General features: G+C 38.6%; 5 protein-coding genes across 5 annotated transcripts; 3 read left to right on the top strand and 2 right to left on the bottom strand.

Moving 5' to 3' along the window:
• The first annotated feature begins 1,013 nt into the window (after nucleotides 1-1,013).
• Nucleotides 1,014-4,002, top strand: LOC141837754 (large ribosomal subunit protein uL22z). Its single transcript, XM_074725128.1, has 7 exons — nucleotides 1,014-1,096; nucleotides 1,188-1,224; nucleotides 1,480-1,520; nucleotides 2,833-3,063; nucleotides 3,137-3,239; nucleotides 3,309-3,376; nucleotides 3,744-4,002. Exons 1-7 carry the CDS (start codon nucleotides 1,094-1,096, stop codon nucleotides 3,783-3,785), a joined length of 525 nt encoding a protein of 174 aa, XP_074581229.1. The 5' UTR covers nucleotides 1,014-1,093; the 3' UTR covers nucleotides 3,786-4,002.
• Nucleotides 4,003-4,981: 979 nt separating this feature from the next.
• LOC141837752 (cryptochrome-1-like) lies at nucleotides 4,982-10,830 on the top strand. Its single transcript, XM_074725124.1, is given in 6 exon segments — nucleotides 4,982-5,946; nucleotides 6,936-7,157; nucleotides 8,329-9,041; nucleotides 9,697-10,309; nucleotides 10,312-10,370; nucleotides 10,638-10,830. Coding segments are annotated over 6 exon segments (1,983 nt in total). The 5' UTR covers nucleotides 4,982-5,633; the 3' UTR covers nucleotides 10,701-10,830.
• Nucleotides 10,831-11,342: 512 nt separating this feature from the next.
• Nucleotides 11,343-14,014, bottom strand: LOC141838522 (phenylalanine ammonia-lyase 2-like). Its single transcript, XM_074726029.1, has 2 exons — nucleotides 13,535-14,014; nucleotides 11,343-13,264 (listed from the first exon to the last, which is right to left on the bottom strand). The coding sequence occupies exons 1-2, from the start codon at nucleotides 13,936-13,938 to the stop codon at nucleotides 11,515-11,517; spliced, it is 2,154 nt and encodes a 717-aa protein (XP_074582130.1). The 5' UTR covers nucleotides 13,939-14,014; the 3' UTR covers nucleotides 11,343-11,514.
• Nucleotides 14,015-16,067: 2,053 nt separating this feature from the next.
• On the bottom strand, nucleotides 16,068-18,533 carry LOC141840784 (uncharacterized). Its single transcript, XM_074728849.1, has 5 exons — nucleotides 18,465-18,533; nucleotides 17,191-17,214; nucleotides 16,977-17,051; nucleotides 16,532-16,636; nucleotides 16,068-16,455 (listed from the first exon to the last, which is right to left on the bottom strand). The coding sequence occupies exons 2-5, from the start codon at nucleotides 17,206-17,208 to the stop codon at nucleotides 16,339-16,341; spliced, it is 315 nt and encodes a 104-aa protein (XP_074584950.1). The 5' UTR covers nucleotides 17,209-17,214; nucleotides 18,465-18,533; the 3' UTR covers nucleotides 16,068-16,338.
• A 745-nt stretch (nucleotides 18,534-19,278) lies between these two features.
• Nucleotides 19,279-25,653, top strand: LOC141840681 (protein ENHANCED DISEASE RESISTANCE 2-like). Its single transcript, XM_074728730.1, has 23 exons — nucleotides 19,279-19,428; nucleotides 20,112-20,186; nucleotides 20,293-20,346; nucleotides 20,438-20,503; nucleotides 20,583-20,644; nucleotides 21,664-21,704; nucleotides 21,905-21,994; nucleotides 22,066-22,112; nucleotides 22,186-22,286; nucleotides 22,386-22,481; nucleotides 22,566-22,630; nucleotides 22,717-22,788; nucleotides 22,888-23,034; nucleotides 23,122-23,429; nucleotides 23,569-23,641; nucleotides 23,744-23,919; nucleotides 24,315-24,416; nucleotides 24,501-24,551; nucleotides 24,635-24,778; nucleotides 24,866-24,961; nucleotides 25,054-25,155; nucleotides 25,227-25,333; nucleotides 25,517-25,653. Exons 1-22 carry the CDS (start codon nucleotides 19,279-19,281, stop codon nucleotides 25,317-25,319), a joined length of 2,211 nt encoding a protein of 736 aa, XP_074584831.1. The 3' UTR covers nucleotides 25,320-25,333; nucleotides 25,517-25,653.
• The last annotated feature ends 1,567 nt before the right edge of the window (nucleotides 25,654-27,220 follow it).

The raw sequence follows: 27,220 nt of genomic DNA, 5'->3' as shown, positions 1-27,220 counted from the left end.
TTAATTCTTCATTGCTATTTTAATGTTTCATTATTGTTAGATTAATCTTCTGTATCTCAATTTTTAAAATAAAAATTGATTTATTTTTAAAATATTTTTTTCATCCTAAATTTGAATTAATTTGAATCTGGCCTGATAAAAAAAATTGAGTAGATTTCGAGTCCAATTCAGTTTGATTTGAACTCTAAAACTTTCAATATTAATTTGATATTTTTTGAATCGATTTAGATCGGATGGATGGATTGGATTTATTTTTGACATCTCTATAATCCTTTTTAATGAATATTAAATCTAATTTACTTATGTGAAAGGGAAGTAGACATGGGAGGAGGAAGGAAACTTTCAAGACATAGTTGAATTGATTATTATAGAACAGATTTATTGAAATGGATAAGAATCAAATTTTGATAAAACTGAAACAATGCCTTTCTCATAATGATCAATTACATCTTCTCGATTTACCTCCTCATAGGTGGTCGTGGATCGATTGTGTGAGAGTACTGAGATGATAAATTTCATCTTTTTTTTATTAAAAATTCAATAATTTTGACTCAAATCGATGTAGTATTTCTAAGGAATTATGTAAATTTTCAAAAAGCTATATAGTTCATGCCGTTTAAAATTTAATGACTCGATTTAAATCTTCCATCAATGAAGATTTTCCTCCAAAATAGTGAGAAAAGAAAAGAAAAGAAAAGAAAAACTATTATCATAAATATTCACAGAATTTTTTTTTGCTTTCCGAAAGGTGTTTAATTTTCTTTTTTAAAAAACGAAAATGCAGTTTCGGTTGTTGATTGTTTTACTCTTTTTATTTTGGACTGTTTTTATGATATATTTTAAAGATAACGTTATTATAAATAATGCCAAAACATTACTAAGAAATATTTTAATTTAATTTTTTTTTAAAATATAAATTTAAAGAAACAAATTGACAATTTTCAGAAATCAAGCTCGATTTAGGCCCATTAGGGTTTCTTTATAAGCCCACGTTTCGTCCCAGGGAGTCGCAGTTAGGGTTCCATTCCTCCTCCTAAACTCTCTCTCTCCTTCCGCCGCAGGGGCTCAGAGTCGGCAAGAACTTTCTGCAGCCATGGTGAGATCCGTCTTTGCCCTTACTTCGGGACTTTAGTTTTCCTGGTAATCTAATGCTAATTTGATTTATGTGCGCCAATCGTTTCGATCAGGTGAAGTACTCGAGAGATCCTTCCAACCCTACCAAGTGTAAGTTTTGCTTTTTGGTGGTTTCTTCGCTTCAAGTTTTGACTATGGTTGATTTCCCATGTTTTCCGTTTATTATGAGGTCATCTGGTTTGTATAAGGAGTAATCTAGCTCCTAAAATTTTGTTTTCACTGTGACATGAGTGGGATTCGACTTGTGATTGAGATCTTATTTTTCTGATGTTCGAGGTGGAATGTCCTGATGCTTGTCACTAGTTATTAATCTTATTTAAACTTATTTTTGGTGGGTGTTTGCAGCTGCCAAGGCCATGGGTCGCGACCTGAGGGTTCACTTCAAGGTACGTTATAGGCATTCGCTGGTTTATTCTAAGTTTTAAGAAAATGTTGCGTAAATTTTAATGATAAAAACTCTTAACAAAATGCATCAGCGTTCCCTGTTCTAAGAATTGACGAGTGAGTGATTTGTCAAGACCACGATGCTAAAAAAGTGTGATTTTGCTTCAGATTTGACCTGCTATTTGGATGTATCGCATAGGTAACCGTTCATTATTCCAGGTCGATAGAAGTGAGAAAGAGTGATGATTAATCATCTTCCATGTTATAAGGAAAGGTTTAGACTCTAGGTAGCATGTGCTCTCCTTAAGAAATTTAAAATTCTACTAGCATAAATGATATTGGATGATGAATTTGTAATTAAGGATGGTGATTTTGATTCGTGGAGAAGGCTGGTCATATTCTTGGTCTTCTAATTGAATTGAATCCGTATGTAAACTATAAATGTGCACAATTTGAATTGGTATTCTAACCAGGACTCCTTAATTGGTTATTTTTATGATAATTAATGATTATTAGTTAATGGATACATACATGTATATTATGAATATCATTTCATCACTACATCAATTTAGTTTTATTGCTATAACTAATTTTCGAAGAAAACTGCATATTCTAATATTTTCCTTCTTGTATAATAGTTTTATTTAAATGCAAAGCACTCTTTGATTTATCTACCAAAAAGAATTAAGGACTATCTTTTGGTATAGATTTTTCAATAGAGATAATGTAACATTTGACTGAAATATTATAAATTAGAGAAATACGGAACATATCCATTAGTTTGACATTTGAAATCTATTTTCAGACTTTATTTTTATGAATTTAGTTATTTAGGAAGAATATCTCTACTTACTGTCATTGCTTATGTGAACAGTTTAATTAAAATTCCTGCACAGCAAGGCAATAACGCTAGTTGTACTAGTATTTTTTGCTGTGCACCTAGTTTTTACACACGTCTCAGTAATTGATTTAGAAGATTCTTTTTTATACTTAATGATTCTGATTTCTGTTAAAATACTTTTCACTTCTACAATTCTATGAGTTTACTGTTGCTGCATTTCTTTTCTGACTATCAAACTATTTTTGTTCCTAATCTTTGTGATTTTATTAAACTTTCAATGATGGTTGCTTTTTTTTCACTGCCTATATAATTTATTGTTTGGTTATGAAATTGTCTCTCTTTTTTGTTTTCCTTTGTTGGTAATGAAATGGTACTTTCAACAGTCAGTAGAATTCATATTTGTTACAGAATTTGCATGGTTCATTGCATGTGGCTGACAAGAATACATGTTTCAAATTTGATTATGTCAACAGAACACTCGCGAGACTGCTCATGCAATTAGAAAGCTACCTTTATCCAAGGCCAAAAGGTACCTCGAGGATGTAATTGCCCACAAGCAGGCTATTCCCTTCCGGAGGTTTTGTCGCGGTGTTGGTCGAACTGCTCAGGCAAAGAACAGGCATCCGAATGGGCAGGGTCGATGGCCTATGAAATCAGCTAGATTCATTTTGGATCTGCTTAAAAATGCTGAAAGCAATGCTGAAGTATGAATATAGGCCATCACCTTCCATCTTCAGTGCTCTGCTTAAATGGCTAACCTTTGTTTCTTTTATGTAGGTGAAGGGCTTGGATGTTGACATACTCTACATCTCACACATCCAAGTGAACCAAGCCCAAAAGCAGAGGCGCAGGACTTACCGAGCTCATGGAAGAATCAATCGTAAGTTCCTTTATTGAGCTAATATGTTTCTTTTCAGTATCTAATCTACTGCAATACTCTGTGTTGCAGCCTATATGTCCTCTCCATGCCATATTGAACTGATACTATCTGAGAAGGAAGAGTCTGTCAAAAAAGAGGTAATTTTTTTCGTAGCAGTCTTCTTATGTGGAATCTCTTTTTCATGTCTTTGGAAGTAACAATTAATTAAAATTATTTTGTTTTTGCAAGTTTTATCTGTTGCAACAGTCTGAATTCAAGCTGACTGACTAAATAGTCAGTATACCCTAGAGGCTGATAGTGTTTTTTTCCTCACTATTTTCTACTCTTGATCGTTGCCTCTGCTCGTGACTTTCTTGTTAAATCTGTTTGTCTTTATTCCATTGATCATTCAAATCGCTTGAATGGATTGGTCTTGTGCACTTTTATGCATTCTTTCTTCTTTTTTTTTCCCCCCTCCCCTCCCCTCTCTTTGTCGATTTCTGACTGCATATTTTGTTGCTGCAGCCGGAGACCCAACTCGCTACCAGCAAGCCCAGGAAAGCTTGAGCAAGTGAAGCATCTTCTTAGCCATAATAGTAGTTTGTGGAAGCTCATATTACTCAATTGTTTTGGTACTATGCATTTTCTTTCCTTGGGATATGCAACAAATCTTTATCAGTTACTTTCTGTTTGCTTTTCCTTCACGGGAACTTTGTAGGATTTGGACCGCCAACTGTTTGCTCATGTTCCTTGCAATGTCTTTAGTCGTTTCAACTTCCTTTAACTCTTTAAGCTCCTGATTTATTATATCATTAAGAATGTTTAACCTGTTATCCTCCTCGTGCTTTGTCTTTAAATTTAATATATTGCTAGTCGTTATATCTTTTTCCTTGAGTTTCACTTTCACCATGCTTGCAAACAAACACTAATTATTCAACCCTAACATCAAGGTTTAGTAAAAAGGATTTTTTTTTTATTATTTTATTTTATTTTATCATGATTGTGGTAAAAAGTGGAGATGTAAATCATGGTGGTTGGGTGATCTAATATTGGTCCTTAGAGATATAGTTGAGTTGATTAAGATGAAGTAGATTTGGAGAAGAAGTTTAAATCTCCGTAAAGGCCACCACTATCTTCTTTCATTATCATTAATTGTAGTTTTTTGATTTATTTTTTTTTTATGAATTTTATTTTATTGTAAAAAAGAATTTTATTTTATTTTATTGTCAGAAATTTGATTTCTGTTATTACGTGCGTTATGTCCGTGAACTATTTTGCATTTATTTTATTTTATTTTATTTTTATGAAAAGAAATGTTACAAATCACGTGTTATCTACTCCTTCGAATAGTCCGCCGGTCCCAAATCCAAAATAGGTGGTGGGGCCCACCTGGCAGAAATGCGATATCTTGGTGGACCCCTCCTCCCACCTTCCCAGCATGGGCTGTTGGCTACGACGAGCCTAATTGATGTGACACATCTCTTTTTCCATATTTGAGCGAATATTTCAAATCCGACCTTTGTAAATTAGAAAAATTTCCACTCCGACCCTCGCTGTTCGGGAAATATTATTTTATCGAAATGATGGAGAATATTTAAATGAATTTTCTTCTAAAAAGGCGTGTAATTTTGTCGCGCGCCTCGGCAGAGAGCCTCGGTTTGAATATTTGTAGAAATTAAAGGCTGAAATTGAATAATTGGCGTGCAAAAAAATAAAAAAAGAGTAGCAGGTGCCAGGTGGTGAGCTTGCAGGTGCGGAACAAAACGATTCCCAGTTACTTATTCCGTTCGTTGTTCTTCGATAACAACAGTTGCCAAAAGAAGAGAGGTTTTGATTTTTTTACTTCTCGTTGGTCAGCACTGACTCTTGAAGGTGATCGCTCCCCGATTGGTCGGAGGCACTTCTGGATCTTTCTCGGGGATCATTGGGTGCCAGATAAGGTGAGGGCGGAGGAGAGTTGCAGCTTCTTTTGGAAGTTAGATCTAGCGATAAAGATTTGGTTATGCACCCATGCTCTTGTGACTGCGTCCGATTGGGTAAATCCTGTGGTCTTCTTGTTTGGTAGGGTCGTTCCAAGATTGCAATCGCTTTCCCGTTTGGAGGAGGGCTTCACGCCGTCGGTTGCCCATTTTCCTTTTTTTCTGAAGACAAGTTCTCTGCCTGATTGGTAGTTTTTATTTCGTTAGGGGGCGCAAGCACGCACGATTTTGGAGCGGTTTGTTGTAAGATTGGTGCTCATTAAGGTGTTCGCCATGGCTTTCCTGCCTGAAATTTTGGATTTCTGTCTTCGGTTGGATCAGGGGAGCAGCTTGACTTGAGGGGTTTCTTGCTGTTTGCCTTGTTGTGCAAGAAAGCTGTCGCCTTTGGTTGAGTTCCTGGTGCTGGTGGCGATGGGCGCCTGAGATTGCTGCGGCCATGGGAAGTCGACCCAAGACGGTGGTTTGGTTCAGGAGGGATCTGAGGATCGAGGACAATCCGGCCTTGGCGGTCGCGGCCAAGGAAGGCAGTGTATTCCCTGTATTTGTTTGGTGCCCCAGCGAAGAGGGCCAGTTCTACCCCGGTCGAGTCTCTAGATGGTGGCTGAAACAGTCGCTCATGCACCTTGAACAGACATTGAGGTCCCTTGGCGCTCCTCTCGTGTTCATGAGAGCTGAGAGCACTCTTGCTGCTCTTTTGCATTGCATCGATTCAGTTGGGGCTACTAGATTGGTTTATAACCATCTTTATGGTAAGTTGTCGCAATGTATTACTTGCTTTGAGTGATTTTCCTGAATAATAAGTGTTAAGTTCGTTTTACTTACATGAACATTTCTTTTCACTCAATGAGCACATAGACTAGTATAGGACAACTGAGAATTCTTTGTCTACATTCATGCACCAGATCGATTGTTTGATTCATATGGTTCTCTGTTTATTTCTACTGTTTCAACTCATCAACAAGTTTATTGCAGAAAAAAAAAGTAAAATTTAAATAAAATAAGAAAACCATACTTTCACGCATGACATCAGGAGGCTCCTCATTGGTTTTTTTTTTGATGTTTTTTTAACGTTTCAACAAGAATTTATTAAAGAAGATATTGCAACTTTGTCTCTCAAGTAACCTGTGAAAATAATTATTTGAAGTTATTCTCTGACATTTCTGTTTTACCATCTATAGCCATCAGGAACAATTAGTACATATCGTTTAGGTCATATTTCAGGCATGGTTAGGAATTGTCCACGTCACGTTTTTATATTGATCAACTTCAGTCATTTCATGGTTCTAATGGTTTTTTCAGTTAATGGCTACTATAATTAGGCTGAACAAGGTTCGTGTGTTTTACCCAAAAAATTGGGTTGCAAATATTATGCCTTCAAAACCAAGGGAGTTGTCACCCCAATTCTTCTCATACTGAAGTTGAGAGTTTTAGACCTTATAATAATACAGTCTACGCCAGTTTGCCTCTTAATGCTTATCCAAATTTAGAATACTAAATATTTTTTAGTCTAAATTAGAATATGTTTAGAAATTTAACTTGTGCGTTTGCACTCTAAGAATTTTGTTTAGAACATTCAAGGATTTGAATAGTAAGTCACTTGCTATACATCCACTACTTATATCTGGGACTAGCATACATCTATTTTTGTTTGTAATAGTCAAGCTTTGTTTTCTTTTTGTCCTATCTGAATGAAACAGTTATTTTCCCCCTTTCCAATTAATCTTCCTGCTCTATCCAGATCCTATTTCTGTTGTTCGTGACCATAAAATAAAAAGTCAGCTAGTAAGCCTTGGAATTAGTGTTCAAAGTTTCAATGGGGATCTCTTATATGAACCATGGGAAGTCTATGATGAGAGTGGCCATGCTTTTACCACCTTTGATGCATTCTGGGAGAAGTGCATGAGCACACCAATTGAGCTGACTTTGCCTCTTCCTCCCTGGAAATTGGGTCCTCCTCCAGGTAGACTTACTTGCTCATTGTATTCTTGTGATGTTAAAGACACACACATATATTTGTGTGTGTGTATATATAACTCTTGTTTGTTTTATTGTATGTATCACTATAAAACATTTGTTTTTCTAATTTATACTCTCTGATTCTTGTTCAAATGTCCAATATAGCACCTATTGGTGTATAAGGATGTAACATAGTTGCAGAACATTGTCTTGGATTAAGATACGGCTCATTCCACTTTAATATCTGGGAAACACCAACATTCAAGATACTCAGCCCTTATACTTGCAAATCAGTTGGAGGCAATGCAAGTGTCTATTACCAGTTGTTTTGCTTCTGCCAAAATTAATGCTGTTCCTTGAAATTTCTATATCTCTTTTGTTTGGTAAAAATGCCTTAGTTAATGAACAAATATTATTGGTCAAACTGAAAATATACTTGAGCATAAGCTTGGGAAAATGAATTCCTTGATTGCCATTTTCCTAGCCAAGCAACAATTCTCTTGCTATCTTTCTAATTAAGATTAGTGTGCTATTTGGCAATTGAGTTCCTAGATTGGTTTGGCTCCACCACTTTGAGCAATTCAAGTCAACCTAATGTCACAAGACTCACAATTATTTTTTAGATTTTAATTTATTTTATGAAATTTTAACATTACATATAGACATATGATATTGAAATAATAAAATCTTTAGATAAAACTCATAAACTTCATATGATAATATAGGAGAACTAAATATAACTGCAAATGACATGGAACTGGGTCTAGCTGCATCTAGTCAAATTGGGCAGGGCACGTTGCCATTGGCATCACTAGCTGGCAACAGCAAACCAGGCCCTGACATCTCAAAGAATACTCACATATACTAATGGTTCTACCTAGATAGGTTACAAGTTATCATGGCTCGATGATTGTTTGACAATTGTAAGAGCAATACATATTTATCCAAGCAAACTATTGGTGATCTTTATCAATGCTTGCAAAATTAATGCTTTAAAGGCTGCAAAAGTTATAGTATTTTGGATAAGAGGAACAAGATGTGCACAGATATAGTGCAAGATTCCATTATGTTCCATTTCCTGCCACTTTCCACATGAAGATTCATGAAGTTGAGAAACTGGAATTGACCAGCCATTTATATTAATACATTTTGTCTCATTTGTTCTGATGTATCAGGCTGGGAAAGGGTTCCGACTTGTTCAATCGAGGAGCTAGGGCTTGAAAAAGAAACTGAAAAATTAAGTAATGCTTTATTAAGCAGGGGCTGGTCTCCTGGCTGGAGCAATGCAGACAAGCTGTTAAGTGAATTTTTCAATGGGCATCTAGTAGATTATTCTGAAAACAGAATGAAGGTAGAAGACACTACTACGTCACTTTTATCACCCTATATTCATTTTGGTGAACTTAGTGTTAGGAAAATTTATCAAAATGTGAGAATCAAGCAACTACACTGGGCAAAAGATGGGGAGTGTAAAAAAGAAGAAAGTGTGAAGTTGTTCTTGCGATCAATCGGGCTAAGAGAGTATTCAAGGTATCTTTGTTTTAATTTCCCATTCACGCATGAACGATCACTGCTGCATAATCTTAAGCACTATCCTTGGCGTGCTGATCAAGGCCAATTTAAGTGTTGGAGGCAGGGAAGGACTGGTTATCCCTTAGTGGATGCAGGTATGAGAGAACTTTGGGCAACTGGCTGGCTACACAACAGAACTAGAGTGATCGTGGCAAGTTTTCTTGTGAAATTTTTGCTACTTCCGTGGACTTGGGGAATGAAATACTTTTGGGACACGTTGCTGGATGCTGATCTTGAAAGTGACATCCTTGGTTGGCAGTATGTATCAGGTAGCTTACCTGATGGGCATGAGCTCAAACGCATGGACAGTCCTGAGGTATGAAATAGAGTTTTTATGATTACCAAAAATAAAATGGTTGGCCATTGATCAGTGACATTACGTTTTTATACGAACATTATCCATCATAATGTCATATTTCCCTTCTCTTTTGAAAAAAAAATTCATATGTTCCATCTAAAATTGTTGCTAACTCATCATTTGTCATTCTATTTGAGCATTATGGTCTTTCATGCTCTGACTCAACTGCTCGTTAACTAAATATTAGTTACAATCAGTTATAAAGATACGTCCCAAACCATATTCTTTACTGATTACAGATTATCAATCTTCTTGATATTTTGTAACAAAAAGAACTGCTGTTGGTATATGTTGTAAGAGACTTTTTTTTTAATTTCTGATTTCATACAAGTTTTTTGTTTTAATTTTAATTATATATTGTAGTTTCTGTTTTTTACAAAGTTATCTGTACTCTCAGTACCATTTATAATGCTATTCATCGTCTTCTAATGATAATAAAGGTTTCTTTCATTTACTCATGCAATGATCTCTTACAGATCTTTCTTCCTGTAAAAACCAGCTCACATTTTTTGGCAACTGCTTGGCTTTGTAGATAAAGCAAAATCTCCTATTCGTTGTTATTGGTAGACATTATTTTCTTCTTAGACCCACAATCTTTTCAATTTGGAATCAGGTACAAGGTCAAAAGTATGATCCAAATGGTGAATATGTAAGAAATTGGATTCCTGAGCTGGCTAGAATGCCGACCGAATGGATTCATCGCCCATGGGATGCTCCCATGACTGTGCTGAAATCAGCTGGCGTTGAGCTAGGATTGAATTATCCAAGGCCAATTGTAGACATTGATACAGCTAGGGAACGACTCGATGATGCTGTCAGCATGATGTGGGAGGTTGATAGGGCTGCAAAAGTTGCACGATCGAGCAGTTCAGATGAAGTTGTGGCCGACAATTTGATCAGTATGAATAGCTTTGACATCCCAAAAGTTATCGTAAAGAAAGAAGTATCTTGTAATCATTCGGCCCTTGACCAAAGGGTACCCTCCTTCCACAACATGAAGAACAGCTCACGAAACAAGGAGGTGAAAGTTGTAGAGGGGGATGGATCTTGCCCAGTTGCCTTGTGTTCTCAAATTGACGCTGCAAAGACAAAGGATGTCGATTTGATTTCGACAGCTGAATCCTCATCTGCTAGGAAGAGAAGCATCAGTGAAAGTCATTGCGCTGTTCCAACCCATGTCTGTGCTCCAACAGGAGATCCCCTGCAAGAACTTGATTCAGTAGGCCAACAATTTTAGACAGATTCCATTCTGATTATTCAGCATATCAAATTCCAGATGAAAAAAAGGTAGTTGCTGATACACTTTTCAAGTTTACAGAAGATATTTTTGGTTTGTTGTCAAAAATATTTTTTGATTGCAGTATGCAAACGTTAACAGTAGCAACTGTCATTCTACCTAGTTGTTTCTTTATTTCTTGGTAAAACAATAACTAATCCCTTAAATCATATAATCATTTAGAATGAAGAAACTCGACAGATAATGAATTCCTATTACGTTGGGACTTACATTTTTGTTTAATTTACAATATTCTCAACACATTTTTGTTGATGCAGGAAGAGGACTGTGATGCTGAAAGTAGCTTCCATGGCTCGAGGCCATCCAAGAGACCTTCTTAGCTTCCATAGCCATTGCACCGTTGTACATTAACAATCTTAATTCCGTTTTTCTTTACTAAATCTACTTGTATAATTACGAGGCAGAAAACAATATTTCAAATCTTAGAAAATCGAGACAGTTTTGTATGTATCACTAGGTTTGATTGAAATAAATGGTTTCAGTTTTGAGCAATTATTAGTACAGAGAGTACTAGATGATTGAATTTAAATTTTAATAATGATAAATGATTCAAATTAAGTTAGTAAACAATATTAGATGATTGAATTTAAATTTTAATAATGATAAACGTTCAAATTAAGTGTGTAAAATAATTTGATGAGTTTAATTAAGTGTGCAGGTAGCACAGAAAAGTTCTAATTGTAATTAGGCATAAGAAAATTTAATTATGGTTTGACAATGAAAGTTCTAATTGGAAGTTAGACAGGAAGATCTAATTTGAAGGATTAGGTGAAAAGATTTAATTTGGAGGATTGGATAAGAAAATCTTGATCAGGAGAATTAGATAGGAAATCTTGACGAATCAAATGCACCAGACGTCTATGTAGGTATGAAAGATTAGACATATCACTAAATTTGATTGAAATAAATGGTTTGGTTGGATGATATATATCATCATCATCACCAAAGTTTTGGCATGCTAATGATGAAAATAACATACTTTAGATTACAAAAGGAAGATATAGAATACAGGAATTAATGATGAGAAGAGATTATTACAGATATAAGTAGTAAGTAAAGTAAACATACGATAATCTTCTTGATTCTGATTTAATTAACAAAATGCCTGTTTGTTGTTTGTTTGTTGTTGGTGGTTTAGCAGATGGGAATTGGTGCGCCATTCCACTCCTTCAAGCAGTCGAGCAGGGGATCGACGAGCAGCCCTGCGTTGATGGCGGCGAACACCTTCTCGAACTCCTCCCCTGGCGACCGTACCTTCTCGCCGGTCAGGTACGCCGCCCCGAGCTCCTCCCTCACCAGCCGGTACAGCGGGTACGACCTACACTCCTTGATCCGGTTGCCGATCGCCGCGCTGCCGTTCTCCACGGCGGCTCGCGCCGCCTCCACCTCCTTCGGCACCACCGCCTTGAGCTCTTCTTCGAAAGCCGCGATCTTGTGGAAGATGGACGCGGCGGCGTCCTTCTCCTTGTCGCCGTGGCCCAGGGCGTGCTCCACCAGCACCATCCGCAGCTTCGGCATCAGCAAGTAGGTGGAGCTGCAGGGGTCGTCGGCGTAGCTCAACACGTGCTCCCGGTCGACCACGGTGAGGAGGTCTTTCTCGCAGAAGCGCGCGGGGTGGAGCTCGCCGTTGGCGCCGGTGGTGAGCGCGCGCTTGGCGGCGAGGCTCACCGCCGTCTTCACCGCCTGCTTGAGGTTCTCCTCCAGGTGGCGCAGGTCGATGGCCTGGCAGAGGGCGACCAGGTAGGTGGCCGACATGAGCTTGAGGATGTCGACGGCCTCCGCCGTCTTCCTGGCGGAGATCAGCCCCAGTGAGTTCACGTCCTGGTTGTGCTGCTCCGCGCTCTGGACGTGGGTAGTCACCGGATTGCCCAGAAACTGCAGCTCGGAGCAATAGGCGGCCATCGCGATTTCCGCCCCCTTAAAGCCGTAATCGAGGCTAGGGTTCCGCCCGCCAGAGAGATTAGAGGGTAATCCGTTGTTGTAGAAATCGTTGACGAGCTCGGAGAATTGGGCGAACATGAGCTTGCCGATGGCTGCGATTGCGAGGCGGGCATTGTCCATGGAGACGCCGATGGGCGTGCCTTGGAAGTTGCCGCCGTGGAGGGCCTTGTTCCGGGCGACGTCGATGAGGGGATTATCGTTGACGGAGTTGATCTCGCGCTCGATCGACTTGGTGGCGGCGCGGAGGACCTCGATTTGGGGGCCGAGCCACTGGGGCGACGTGCGGAGCGCGTAGCGGTCCTGCTTCGGCTTCTGCAATGGATCCTGCTCGTGGAGCTCCTTGGCGAGCTTGATGTAAGCGCTGCCGTCGAGGACGTGCTCCATGATGGCGGCCGCCTCGATCTGCCCCGGGTGGTGCTTCAGCTTGTGGGTAAGGTGGTCGGTGAACTCCGGCTTGCCTTGCATCACCTCGGCGAACACGGCGGAGAGGACCTCGGCGAGGAGGGCGAGGAGGTTGGCATCGTATAGGACGAGGGAGGCGAGGCCAGACCCGACGGCGGTGCCGTTGACGAGCGCGAGGCCCTCTTTAGGTTGCAGATCGAAGAAGCCGTGCGGGATGCCGGCGCGGCGGAAAGCCTCGGCCGCGTCGATGGACTCACCGCCGGGAGCCACAGCCCTGGCGTTGGGGCGCCCGGTGAGGAGTCCGGCGATGTAGGAGAGCGGGACCAGGTCACCGGAGGCGGTGATGGTGCCGCGCAGGGGGAGGCAAGGGGTGACGCCGGAGTTGAGGAGGCTGGCCATGGCCTCTAGAATCTCGAAGCGGATGCCGGAGTAGCCCTGGAGGAGGGTGTTGATGCGGACGAGCACGGCTGCCCGGACAGCCGGCGACGGCAGCGTATGGTCGGAATCCTTTCCGGAGCCGAATATTCCGGCGTTGAGGAATCTGCATCCACCAACATGAATCTTCGAGGTGAGAAACACATTCCAAGATTCTTTTCAAACTTCACAATTACCTTCTTTTTATGGTTAAAAAAATGATTATTAGTAATTTCTTTTTCCAATTTTATTTTATTTTATTTCTGGGAGAGTTGGTGGCGGACCACTTCAACAAGTTGGCATTTTACTCGATTAAATTAATCAACTTTATATATAATAATTCAAAAAATAAATGGAAATTAATAGAAATTAAAAGTGAGAAGAGAGAGACAATTACCTAATAAGCTCCTTCTGCAGCGCGCCGCCCTCCTTGGTTCTCCGGTGAGAGGTGGCGCCGAATCCGGTGGTGACGCCGTAGCTGTCGGTGCCCTTCGTCATGCTGTCCATCACCCACTGGCTGCTGGCGCACACGCCTTTGCGCGCCGCCTCCGACAGCTCCACCTTTACCTCCCCCGCCGCCGCCACCGCAGCCACCTGCGCGACCTTGAGCGTCGCGCCTTCCAGCAGCACCAGCGGCCGACGGAACTCCTCCACCATCCGCTTCACCTCGTCGAGGTGGCTCCCCGAGAGCGCCTCCGCGGCAGCGCCCCAGTTCAGGGGGTCGCCGCCGCTCTTGATGCAGAGGCCGTCGCCGTTAACGGCAGCAGCTCCGTTTGCGTATGCGCCGTTCACGACCTCCATCGGGTGAATAATCGGAGGAAGAAGAAGATGAAGAAGAAGAAGCAGAGGAAAACAGAGAGGTAGGCTTTCTCTCTTCTCCTGCTGGAAGAGGAAGAAGAAGACGAAGGCCTTAAATAGAGGAACAGGAACGGAAGGAGGTGAGTTGGTTGGCACTGCACTTGGGCCGTTGGATTAGGGTTCAGTGAGATCTACGGCCAGATTTTAGCTTCCATGGGTTGGTGGAAGGAAATAATATAATGTAATCTATTCCTTTGAGCTTTTCACTTGAATAAGTCCTCCAAATATCATATATTTGAAAATTATCTATGAGAAATATAAATTTTTATTTATGTTATTTGAAGGTGGAATCCACCACTTCAACAGTCTCACACGGTTGATTCTACGATTATCTGTGAAGAGGTAAATCAAGAAATTATAGTTGGTCACGATGAAAAAGAGTATTGCTCGACTTCGTCGAGATTTAAATCTTTATTCTCTTCTAAATCTATTCCGTCATAATCAACTCAGCTATGTCCTAGAACTCTAATCAAACTCTCTAAATTATGATTATGAGATTAATTTAATTAGTAAGGACTTGGTCGTCCATTTAGAGAATGGGTCCTATTAAGCATGGCATTGTTGAACAACCCACAGAACAAGTCAATTTCCCCACCAACCATGAGTCGGTAGGTGGGAAATAGCTGCCAAATTATCTTCAAGAGGAAGGGGGTTTCTTCGAAATCGTCGTCCACTTTAATAGCTATTAATCCAAAAACAATAATAATTTTTCCATTTAGATTGTCCAATTTTGAAGTAATTTAAGATTTTTATTTTTATTTTTATGTTTTAAAAATAGGAGTGAAATGCACGAGTTATTGAAATTATTTAAGGGTAATTGAAATAAAATGAAATTGAAAAAAAAATAGCTTGCTTCATTTGTGACGCGGTCCTGATGTTCACGTGGTATAAACAATCGGACAAGCTCGAGTTCTTTGACTCAGTTTTTCCAAATAAATTAATTTTTTAATGTTGCCGTCTTATGCTTAAAATTAACGACGTAACGGCCGGTATTTACTGGACTGTAGATTTCAGAATTTCTGTTATGCGCGTATTTCTGTTATGCCTCTCCGTTTATTGCTTCAAAAGTTTCTCTCTTTTTTATATTTTTATTTTATCCATTCAAAAATTCATTGATATTAATTTACACTGTCAAATTCAAATACAAAAATACTAATATATTAAAAAGATTTTTAAAAATACATTAGTGGTGTTAATTAGTAAGTATTATTATCCTAGATATTATAATTAATTTATAATAATCTTATTAAATTTTTATAAATTTACTTTTTTTAAATTATATTTTCTAATTCAGATATGAAAATATGAATATATTAAAGAGATTTTTAAAAGTATCTTAATTTTGATTTTTTAAAATAATTCAAAATTTTCTACGTCCACCACAAAACTATAAAAATCTATTAAATTTAGTTTATTATCTAATTATTAAGTTATTATTATTATTATTATCCTTAGTAGTAGTAATAATATTAGTATGCCTTAAAGCTTCATACTATTAAGCAAGTCATCATTCCTAATTTGCACCCGCCATACTTAATTGGGATACTTTTAGATTCATTAACTAGCTAATTATGTTAATTCAATTTGATCATATCAAACCGATCGACTCAAACTAGCAATTTCAGTTCAATCCGATTCAATTTTTAAAAATGTAATCTATGGTTGACAAATTTATTATATTTCTCACTAGATGAGTTAGGTGGTTAAGTGATCTTCACCAACCACAACACTCAAATCATCATCTAAAATGATCATATGCACAACTGTTGTTATTATTCTTTATCATTAAAAATATATATATTGAAAGGAAATGAACATGGGCTGTTGGCATGGTCACACCCTCCAACATGCAATAAATAAATAATAAATAAGGAAGATAACACATTAATGGCAAATGGTAGATGACAATCTGGCAAATGGAAGATGATTCACATGTCTCACCAACCAAGCCTACTTCCTACATGGACAACATCAATTCCACAAATTCCATGGCGTATTTAGTTGGTGTTTGATGACCAACAAAGTATAACAAGACCCCTCCTCAGTCAACACCTTTGAGTCAAAGGCTAAAGTTTAGTCAAAAGTAAAAGTCAATAATGGGAACGAATGTGTCTTTTACCTATGGAGCCAAGATTCTCAACTCCGAATTAATGCATTGCAGCTAACAGTTCTATCACAAGAGTTCAAGCACATTGAACATTGCAGTATCAGGTTTTTACACTAAGAATTCGCATCACAATTCACAACTATGGCATCTGAAAGAGATGGTTGATCTTGTCATTGCAGTGTCAAAATCCCGAGTACAAGCTGTATCCATGAAATCTCCATTTCAATCTCAGATCTTCATTTGGGATTTCGTAGCACAATGATGACAGAGTCTCCGCGAAGGAACATCTTGCTGATGAATCTATCCTTGTTGACTGGAAGAGCTTTCTTCTTCCCCTTGCCTGTCTTAGGCATCTACAATCAGGGCAAATTACTTTAGGTGCAATTCATGAAAAGAGATGATTTGTGTGCATTTATGAAGTAACAATACCTCGGTCCACATCTCCCTAACATTTTCGAGGACCATGTTGCAGTGGCGATCGAATGCTCTCACCCGACCAAGGAGTTTCTTGTTGTTCCTGCAATTAATAAGCACCTGTTGCAGAAGATATTCAGTAGAAATTATAGCCAAGTATTACCACCCACTAAAATGTTCCATTAGGAAAATGCAAGACAAGTAGAACAAATAAGAAAACTAATAATTAATTCGACTGCCATACTCGCAGAGAGTTGGTTTTGGGCTAAATACCAAAGAGTTATCTTCTCTTAACTTAATATTGATAGTTGTAATGGTGTAGAAGCATGATACAGATACGCATCTAGTAAAATGGTAAAAAAAAGCAACCATGAACACTGCTATTGGGTTAACTATATTGAAGTACATACTTAAGGAACTTTGCCTGTGTCAATAATATATTGTGTATGCTTCAATATACCTGAGTATTGTTCTTGACACTCATCATGAGAACAGAGAGCGGGCCTGTATTGAATTCCTCCTCTTCTTTCTTGGCCTGAATAGCATATAATATGTCAAAAACAAGTAACTTCTCCATATAAAACTGTAGAAATAATACGCAAATAAGAGAAAACTTGACGAGAAACTTTTTTCAATGAGATAAAGGATTGAAATTTTTGAGGTTGGAAATTTACATTAGTGTCGTCCTCCATTGAGTTCTGCAATATAAAGCAGGAATAATGTTAGAACTTGGAAATAGTAGAGCAAGATTAGCTACTACATTGCAGCACTATAATAAAAATGAAGAGTATGAATGCTCTTTGAATACCAGAAGTTTGTAACTGCAGAACTAGAAAGCTAAGACTAATCATAAGATTCAAAACAAAGACAGATGCCGCATAGCACACTTCTAAGACACATAACCTTTTTCTGTGAGTGATGCCATATGATCTGGGTGGAAATTTATGAGGCCAAAGAACTCTTAAAACAATGCCAATTGCTAGCACCAATAATCTTTTATTCAAAACATAATCAAATGAAATTCCAGGTCCAATTTTTGCATTTAACTTCAAACATATGAATTATAACATAATTGTTAGGAATTATTTTCTTTTCCAATGGAAATTGGCTCCAAACAAGCTACAAGAAACTTGCTTGGATGTCTTTTGGGATGTACAGTCATGATGGAGCATCTGCTCACCTCAAGGTGATAGCAAGATAAGCATTTAAAGTAGACTTCTGTTCACAATTGCAAAATCTAGTCCACTTTATAGAATCTAGGTGAAGAAGCCCACAACCAATGACAAAATGACAGAATTAGGCAACAAGCTGAAATCATCATTCATATGAAGGTTATTGCAAAAATAAATAAATTATTATTTCATTAAGGAGTAAGTGGAATATGATTAAATGTGAACTTTAAGATTAAAGAAAAGTTGGAAGAAACAGTTTATATCAGTTAATGGTTTGCTCTGGAAATATATTTAGATTAAGGTTTTTGGTAATACACACATAGGACACGATTTATATGCTAATCACATATTGTGCTCGAGATGATGTATCTTCAACTTCATTAAAAGGAATTAGGTTTAGAAACGACAAATAATAGATAGCCAAAATTCTCTGTAGTACTACAGTCCTTTCAATATCCCAAGATTATAACGTGCCACTCCTAACTGTTTAGGGTAACTACATGGCTCTCATCAGTTATCCCTCCATTAAAAACTGCGCGAGGCTATATCACAATGCAAACCATGTTAAGCCGTGCGCATCTAAAGAAGATTAAAAGTGCACAATTCCTTCAGCAAGAGATCAAATGTCGAAGCCACATCAAATTTTCTCACGCCTAAAATTTTTCTTTTTTAAGACAACCACAAACACTATCCGAGGAAGAAGTAAGATCGAAGTCAACAGATCAAAGTTAACAAAACGTTAGCAAGTAAGATCGAAGGTGCGGGAAGGATGTAACCTGAGGAGGAAGCGGAGAGGGCGGGTGGCTTCGGCGCGAAGTCGACCGCTTTTGATGCTCCCTTCTTGTGTGATGAACTAGGGTTTTGCATTTATCGGATTGTTAATATTATTTGTAACTCCAAATTTAATCCGAAATATAAAAAGTAGGCTTTTCCCTTTCATGTCGGTCCATTTTTCAAATGACGAGGGGTAAATATGGAATTAATGGTTTTGTGAGGAGGGAGGAGCATATATATATATATATATATATATAGTCGGTTAATTTTCAACGTTACTAAATGAAGGCCATGCTCGAGGAGGATGGGCGCTCTTCGCAGCCAGTCAACCGAGGCCACCTAAATAGTAAGTCTCCATGCCTCCATCGATGATTCAGTGCCTTTCATGTTCCTACGTTTCCGCAGCTTTCTTTATCAGAGATCGCAGATGTCTCGTGTCTGTAACAAGTGTGTGAGAGAGAGGAGGAGGAGGCAGAGAAGAGGGAGGAGTGTTCATTAGGGGCTTGCATGCAACGGTTTGAAGGTTGACAGCTAGCTCCTCGGTCTCGGATTGGAGAGGAGGTGTGGTGTTGAGGCATCGGAGGAGGTAGCCGATTGGCTACGACGACGACGACGGCACCACCCTTCCTCCCTCCGTTTTCCAAAAGTCGCTTCCTTTTGCCGCACTTGGAATAAGAACAGCTAGCACGAGATTCGGCCTCGGCATTGTCTGCTGCGCACTTTCCTCTTCTTTTTTGGCGGAGAGCGATCCTTGCATAGGCAAGAAGTGCAGAACTAGGTCGCGGCTGGAGAGAGATAGAGAGGTGGGTTGTCTCGATGGAGCGCGGAGACGAACGGAAGATGGAAGGGTGGCTGCATCTCATCCGGTCGAATCGCCTCGGACTACAGTACTCAAGGAAGAGGTACTTTGTCCTCGAAGGTAACGCCCTCAATTGCTACAAGAACTGGCCAGCGCCGGACGGAGAGGTACTGGGAATTCGCCTTTTTTTTTTCGTCTCTCTTTTGGGGAATGTTGTTTCTTTGAAATCAAGTGTTGAAATGTTGATTTTTCTTCTGACCAAAAAAAAAAAAGTTGAATTTCTTTGCTGTTTTTCTTAGTTTCTTTGGTTAGAACTGACCTTTCTGATATTTTATTCCACTAGTTAATTTAATCGAGTTGTCAATTGAATGGAAGAGATGCAGAGACATCTTAGGCGTGAGCCTTCTTTCTTGGTTTGCAGGGCTTGTTCTTAGTTGTTCATAAGAGTTTTGTTTCGCTGTTGATCGTCCTAATCGGATCGACCAAATGAAACTCACGATTTCGACAATGTGACCTCCTTTGTTCTTGGCAAGTCGTTTTCTACTGCAACTATTGGTTCATAGGAGAGGGAAAAACCTTTCTGTTTCATTTTTTCTCACCATCGCATTCACAGATTGTCTGTTTCAAATTTGAGTGCAAGTTGTGAATCTACCTCTCCCAGGCCAACTTCATTGTGCTTTTTTCATGTATTGGGATAGGAAGCTAACAGCCCTCAGTTTCTGTTTCTGGTCATAAAATTTTGACACATGAAACTCTATAATTATGTTTGGCTACTAAAAATTATTCTTCTGATAGAAAAACTGTGATACAATCCTCTTCGATGCGATTAATATGCATATGCTGTCATTAGGATCCCAGACGCAAAGCACTGATTGATTCCTTCACTCGTGTCACAGACAATGGTAGAGAGAGCATCCAGAGAAATGTACTTCTGAACCCTAATCATCTCATACTCATTGTCCATTTTATCACTCAAGTTATAGTTTTACTAAGTTAGTTGCTAAGTCATTACTTTTAATGGCTGTCATCAGGTCTTCTATGTCTTTACCATTTATAACACCTCCAAACCCAGCGATCGGCTGAAGGTAATTCTGTGCTCAGAGTGACAGACTTGTACCAGATTGCCATTTTTGAGTTTCATTCGTTGATGAGATTGATGCTCAATGAACTATGCAGTTAGGCGCAAGGAGCTCTGAAGAAGCAGCTAAGTGGATCAAATCAGTAATGGGAATAACGTTCAAGGTTTGTTTCCTTCCTTCTCTAATCAAATTGAGATTTATTGATAAAGACACATTGTTACTCTTCTTTATTTAAACATCAGGAGTTCCCAAACAACGATAAGGATAATGCGATTTGCTCGAAGAAAAAATTACAATCTATCAGGTAATACATGGTCTCTTTGCATTTTGTAATTCTTCCATTGCATTTCTTTTTCCCTATTTTTTACCACAATAGCTCAGTTGCTAGAAATGATGCATCATGCCTGTTAATGTATTCTGAGCATCAACCACTGATGATGCAAAACAACCATGAGGATTGCTCCACGGCTAGGAATAAGATAAACGCAAAGTGAAACAAGAAAGACGAAATCTATCATGTCAAGCAACAAGTAGTTGTCAAAGTATAAAAATAAACAAGAAAGCAAGTGCAATATATCAAAATAAATAGTTGCATGGTTCTGCAAAGTATCTGTGACAAAAGAAGAGTAACAAAAACACATTACAGATCATTACTGAAAAAAAAACTGGAAAAGAGAAAAAAAAAACACAAAACATTAAGCATTCTCATTAGCCATGCAAGGGCGGTAACTTAGAGAGTAGCGAATATATCTACCTATCTATATAATCAAGGACACATTATTTGTACACCCCCATTGTTTGCTCAAAGTTTCTAATATAGAACATGACATAATATGCTCAAATCTCAATTATCATATATTAGTACAGTATATTTTCTTAGGATTCATTATTTTATGGACATAGGCCTACCCTATGGGTTGTCATTATCCACCATTTATTCTGGACTTCTACGAAAGCAAATGAGACAAACTTTTTTATCACATATAGTTAGGTCTTTCTGTATTTAAAAATAGGGAGCACAGCATCTGGTTTTTAGCTTCTGATTATGCTTAATTTAATTGATTTCTTGCTGTTTAGATAAAGAGAGACAGTTATCCATCTAGTGATGCTACTGGGATTCATAATCTTACACTAGTTGTCTACCTGCAAGGCTGCAACTAGTATTTAATGATACTCGAGCTTACTTGTTGCCAAATGCCCACTCAGCAATGTCTACTACGGTTTTGATCATTTGTTGAACCGTGATGTGTTGTCCTGTTCATATTGGTTTTCATAAAAAAAAAAAAACACTTTGGATTTTCTTACACTGCTCTTGATGTCCAGGCCAAGCCATATGAATGAGAGGAGAAGAACACACTCTATAGGTAATGATGTTCGTTTCTTTCCTTGTCTCCTATGGCTTAGTTCAAATCTTTTATCTTGAATATCATTTCACTTTTTTTTTTTTTTGCAACATCTCAATAATGAATTGTCATTTCTTGAAGAGGATATTTGTTTTCTTGAGAATTATCTTTGGAACTAAACTATTCATTAGCTACTATCACATTTTTCTTTCACTTGCTAGACTGGACCGTTTTCTCATCTATGAATGACGATCCAATTGCATCTGATGTAATGGCACCTTCCATGTGGACGATAATTGGCTGTAAAAATGGTAAGAACTTGTCTTCTTTGTTTTGTTTTCCAATGCAAAGTTCTAGAGATTAATAAGATTTTAACATGTAGGTTTGCGATTGTTCAAAGAATCCAAAGATATCAATTTCCCGACCACGGTATATTTTTACTTCATCAAGAAATATGCATAATTATGAGTTCTCATTAAACTGAAGAGTTTGTTTCCCTCAGGATTGGGATGATCATCCAGCAATAATGGCTGTTGGTGTTGTAGATGCATCTTCTGAGGAAATTTTCAATACTGTAATGTCTCTGGGGCAATCTAGATCAGAGTAAGCGGTTCCTTACTTGTTGAGAGCTTTATAGTCAGTGGCATGCAAGGTATGCTTTCTGTTGAATTTTAAAGACATTGCAATCTCAATCTCTTGCAGATGGGATTTTTGTTTGTTGGATGGTGAAGTTGTAGAACACGTGGATGGCCACACTGATATCATTCATAAGAAGTTGCGCGGAGATTGGTTATCATGGTTTGATCATCTCATCTCTGAATATTGACTTGTACTCTAGTCTGAAATTATGAGCTGCTTGATAGTGTTGGATCCATTTTTCAGGGGAATGAAAAGAAGGGACTTACTATTACGGCGTTACTGGAGGAGGGAGGATGATGGAGCATATGGTAATGTTAACTTTAGATGGATGTCTAGAAAGTGTGTTTGATACATTTCTGATGAATTACTTATTTGTTTGTTTCATTGTAAATAGTTGTACTATACCACTCAGTCGTGCATCAACGATGTCCACCTGAAAAAGGCTACATTCGTGCCTGGCTTAAAAGTAATGCAAACTGTAACACTGAGAAATCATTTTTTCTGAAAATTTCATAGCATACTGCTTGATTGTAACATCTGTGTGACTTGTTTTTGCCTTGTGTAGGTGGAGGATATGAAATATCTCCAGTGAGTCAAGGTAAGCAATCAGTTGTAAAGCATATGCTTGCGATTGACTGGAAATTTTGGAAATCTAGTTTGTTTACATCATCCGCGATGGGTATAACAGTGAAAATGTCAGGGAGGGTTGCAGGTATCATTATATCATGTGAAATCAGATTTGTTCTATCCCATTAATACATCATGAGATTAAGAAAGTTGATGATCATGTACTAAGCAGCTCTCCGAGAATTCTTCCGCACAAAAAATGGTAATTGTGCCTTAGATTTCTCATCAGATTATTTGAATGGAGAGATGGTGTCACCACAGATGGCAAAAGAGCAAATCAAGCTAGAAATGCATCCAACAAGTGATAATAGTAGGGCCGAAAACTTTGCGGGATCTGCCCACACACATACAGGTGGTGGTCCTGGTGGATCATTAGATCAAATGACTGATGCAGCAGATGAATTCTTTGATGTTATCGTTGAATCAGACTACAATCTAACAGAAGCACTCTGGCCTTCTGATGAAGTGCTGCAATCCCAGGTGAAAAATATTCATTTCGATCTGTTGATTCCCTTTTCTTGTTTCAACAAACAAAAACTCAAAAACAAATATAATGAAGGTGCACATTTGTCTCTCTACAGATAACTTATCTTTTGCTTCTTTTTTCTTGTCACACCAGTCAGAGCAAGACCCTGAAGTGAATAGTCTAGGTACTGCAAAAGTTTTTGTGAAGAAATTGCATGATATTACAGGTCAGTTCATCAATCCATATGTTATCATGAAACTGTTTTATTACTGATAAGCTTCATATTTGTCATATTTGCATTTTTATTATCGTTAAAATATTTTTGCAGTTGAAAAAAAAGATCACGCTCAATCAGAAGAAGTGCCTGCAAGAGACAAGAAGTCATGTAGCTATGGAGCCACACTTACCCAAGATACAAACTGCAGTATGCCTTGCAGTTGGGCAATGGCAGATCCTTCAACATTCTTGATTCGTGGCGCATCTTACTTAATGGATCAGCAAAAGGTATCTGAATTTATGGCTAAATTGTCTTGTCTACAAATGAAAAATACTTGCAAAATTACTAAGTTCTTGGTGCAGTAAATTTTATCAGTAATTTAAACTCTGATTTTATCATTTGTATGCACTTTGTAAAACCATACTGAACTGCTCAGCATGATCCTTCATCTTAGCCTCTTCTATGCTTCCATACCCTAGCAACTCCTATGCTTAACCAGCATTAGTCCATGCAATGGAAGCAACACTAAGACAACATCCTTCAACAAAATATGCTAATATTGTGGTATAGTTCCAAAAGTCTTTGTTTCTAAATGATTTCAGGAACAAAAACCGTCTTATACTATAATGCATTTCTTGCTAGGTAAATTGCAGCTTTACTTATCAACTGAACTCCATGGCAGGTGAAAGCCAGTAGCACATTGATGCAGATGGTGGCTGCTGATTGGCTGAAATCAGATAAGCGGGAAGACGATCTTGGCGGACGAAGTGGGGGAATTGTTCAGGTTCCTCTACACTTTAGCTACTCAAAATTTTGAAGGTGTTCTCTTGTTTTTGTCTCATTGACAACAAAGCATTGGATATTGCAGAAATATGCAGCACAAGGCAGCAGGGAGTTTTTCTTTATTGTGAACATACAGGTAGAAATATCCCTTCTAACCATTTTGCTACAAACAAAGCTTTAATTCCATTGAAAGATTTCTTATGAGATCATATGCTACAGGTCCCTGGTGCAACTACATACAGTCTAGGATTATATTATATGATGGATGCTCCGCTAGAAAGTGTTCCTCTCTTAGAAAGTTTTGTCAAAGGAGATGATGCATATAGGAATTCAAGGTTTAAGCTCATCCCATATATATCGAAGGTATATATATGTGCGTGCATAAACTCAAAATAATCATGGTGGGCTTCTCGTTTAGTATGTGTGTGTTTTTTCTTTGTGATGGTGCAGGGTTCTTGGATAGTGAAGCAAAGTGTGGGTAAGAAAGCTTGTCTTGTTGGTCAAGCTCTGGAAATCAATTATTTTCGCGGTAGCAACTACATTGAGGTGAGATTTCATCATCTAGTTGGTGTACAAGTTGCTTATTCTCAAGATAACCATGCTCATGATCATATCTTCTATGAATATTTCACTTACAGCTTGCGATCGATGTTGGTTCATCAACAGTTGCTAGGGGAGTTGTCAGTCTTGTTCTTGGTTACTTGAACAGCCTGGTGATTGAAATGGCATTCCTGATTCAGGTAAGCCATCAAGAAAATTCAATCAATTTGAGAATTTAAGATATGATTAAAGGCCTTTAACTGCATTGTAGGGCAACACACAAGAAGAGCTTCCAGAGTCCCTTCTGGGAACATGCAGATTGAACCATCTCGATGCTTCCAAAGCTACATCAGTTAACCCCTAGACATGTACTTTGAGGTGAGTGCTTATTTTAGCATGCTTGTTTTCTTATTTTCGATCGATAGATCCTCCTCAAATGGTTCTTCCATTTGGTTAATGAAGATCAAAATGTATTGAATCATTCCACTTTTTTGTTCCTCCAGAATTTGGGGTAAAAATACATTTTAACAATTTTTTTCTTCCCCTTGTTCTTTGATGTAGGAACTTGTGAGTAGTGGAGGAGGTTTTCCTTGAGCTCACTCCAAATTGTATATTTTATCAAGTTTTCCTTCCTTTGCAACTTGTAAGAATCATAATTCGAACGATGTAAATTCCAAATATATATGATAAGATCAAAATTTTTGCTGCTACATTCGACAACATTTCATCAGTTCAAAAACTTTATAATAGCACTTCGGGGCATAATTGAATTAGTTATGACAAAACTTTATAATAGCTAAAAAAATAAATAAAATTATATTATATATGATTTAATTTCTTTAGTTTCAAATTCAGATATATAGAAATATATATATATATATATACTTGGTGTAGGATTGAGGAAACATATTAGAGAGGGAGTGAATAGCGTGTTGTAGCTTTTTGAAATTTGTTCGTTTCTATCAAAATAAACTAGGCAGTGGATTAAATAATAATGCAAGGGACACGCGGATTTTTTACTTGGTTCCTAACTCCTCAGGGTTAGTACATCCAAGGTCTATGTACGGGAGGTGCCCGTCCACTAGTGGTCTCCTTTCCGAATCTTGTTCGGAGGCGGAGAAATCCGTCTTACAGTCCAAAATAAACAACAATAGAAATAACAAGAAAGTAAGACAGTAAAAATAAAATCAAATTCTTGGTCGCCGATCTGGAAGTCCTGAGCGCCGCGCACTCCTCCTGGATCTTTTCCGGTTGCAAGAACTTGGCCTCGTTCGCGTTCAGAACTACCACTAGATGAAGGAGACGACTTGTCAATTGATATCTTGTTCATGCACGTTCACCTTCTTTTATAGCCTGCTCGAGTCGACTCGGGTCAATCTTGAGTCGACTCCACGTAAGCCCGATCCACTTTCTCTGCGGCTGACTTGGCCTTCAAGTCGACTCGAGTTCCTATTCAAGTCGACTCGAAGCTGATGTGGCATCTCTTGATAGACTTGGCTTCTGCGGCTCTTATCTGGTGCTCAAGTCGACTTGACTTCCATCTCATGTCGACTCCATCCATTCAAGTCGACTCGACTCCCTCAAGTCGACTCGACTCACTTTGACTCAGATTTGATCTAAGTTGACCCTGGGCTTGGTTCAACTGTTTTTGTTTGCTTTACTTCTGTTTCTTCCATCTTGCTTCTAGTTCCTGGTTCCTGCAAGACAAACATACAAACAAACAAACAACCTAAACCTTACCTTGCGGGTCTAACTTCGCCTTGTGGGCCTAACTTCAGATTTCTGTCGAAATCCTGGGTTAGTCTGACGCCTACCATTCCACTCCGAGAACGCGCCCTTACCCACTCCACTCAGGAGAATTTACCTTTGCCAACCAAGTCCTCCTGACTTGTTGGACTTTTGCTCGACTTTGTCCTCAGCCCCAGGATTTGTGCTGCGGCTCGGTCTTCTCTGACCAACCCAGACTTTTGCTGCGACTTGATCCTCCAGATCAGCCCAGATTTCTGCTGCGACTCGGTTCTCCAAATCAATCCAGACTTCTGCTGTGACTCAGTCCTCCAAACCAGCCCAGACTTCACCTGGTGCTTCGACTCTGCCAAGACTTTTGTCTGATCCTCCAAACCAGGACTTCCCTTTGCCTAGCCTACAACTAGAACTTTCCCTTGCCCTAGCTTCATTTACCAGGACTTCCCTTGCCCGATCGTCCAAATCAGGACTTCCACTACCTAGTCTAACCGACTAATATTTCTCGCTAGTCATCTGACT

Source organism: Curcuma longa, chromosome 11, assembly GCF_044706935.1.
Source record: "Curcuma longa cultivar G26 ecotype Majalengka, Jawa Barat chromosome 11, ITB_CL_G26_1.1, whole genome shotgun sequence".
NCBI classification, from domain to species: domain Eukaryota; kingdom Viridiplantae; phylum Streptophyta; class Magnoliopsida; order Zingiberales; family Zingiberaceae; genus Curcuma; species Curcuma longa.
Note: the sequence above shows the minus strand (reverse complement) of the source record. Positions and strands in the feature narration are given on the sequence as shown.

Bases quoted from the DNA above. Each gene is read 5' to 3' on its own strand.
- LOC141840681 (XM_074728730.1), top strand. From the start codon at position 19,279: ATGGAGCGCGGAGACGAACGGAAGATGGAAGGGTGGCTGCATCTCATC. The intron at 20,187-20,292 runs GTACTTCTGAAC...GGCTGTCATCAG, and splicing joins GAGAGAGCATCCAGAGAAAT to GTCTTCTATGTCTTTACCAT. The intron at 23,642-23,743 runs GTCAGTTCATCA...ATATTTTTGCAG, and splicing joins GAAATTGCATGATATTACAG to TTGAAAAAAAAGATCACGCT.
- LOC141837754 (XM_074725128.1), top strand. The intron at 1,521-2,832 runs GTACGTTATAGG...TTATGTCAACAG, and splicing joins ACCTGAGGGTTCACTTCAAG to AACACTCGCGAGACTGCTCA. The intron at 3,240-3,308 runs GTAAGTTCCTTT...TCTGTGTTGCAG, and splicing joins AGCTCATGGAAGAATCAATC to CCTATATGTCCTCTCCATGC.
- LOC141838522 (XM_074726029.1), bottom strand. From the start codon at position 13,938: ATGGAGGTCGTGAACGGCGCATACGCAAACGGAGCTGCTGCCGTTAAC. The intron at 13,265-13,534 runs GTAATTGTCTCT...TGGTGGATGCAG, and splicing joins CTGCAGAAGGAGCTTATTAG to ATTCCTCAACGCCGGAATAT.
- LOC141840784 (XM_074728849.1), bottom strand. The intron at 16,637-16,976 runs GTATATTGAAGC...CTTCTGCAACAG, and splicing joins GTGTCAAGAACAATACTCAG to GTGCTTATTAATTGCAGGAA. The intron at 16,456-16,531 runs GTATTGTTACTT...CCCTGATTGTAG, and splicing joins TTAGGGAGATGTGGACCGAG to ATGCCTAAGACAGGCAAGGG.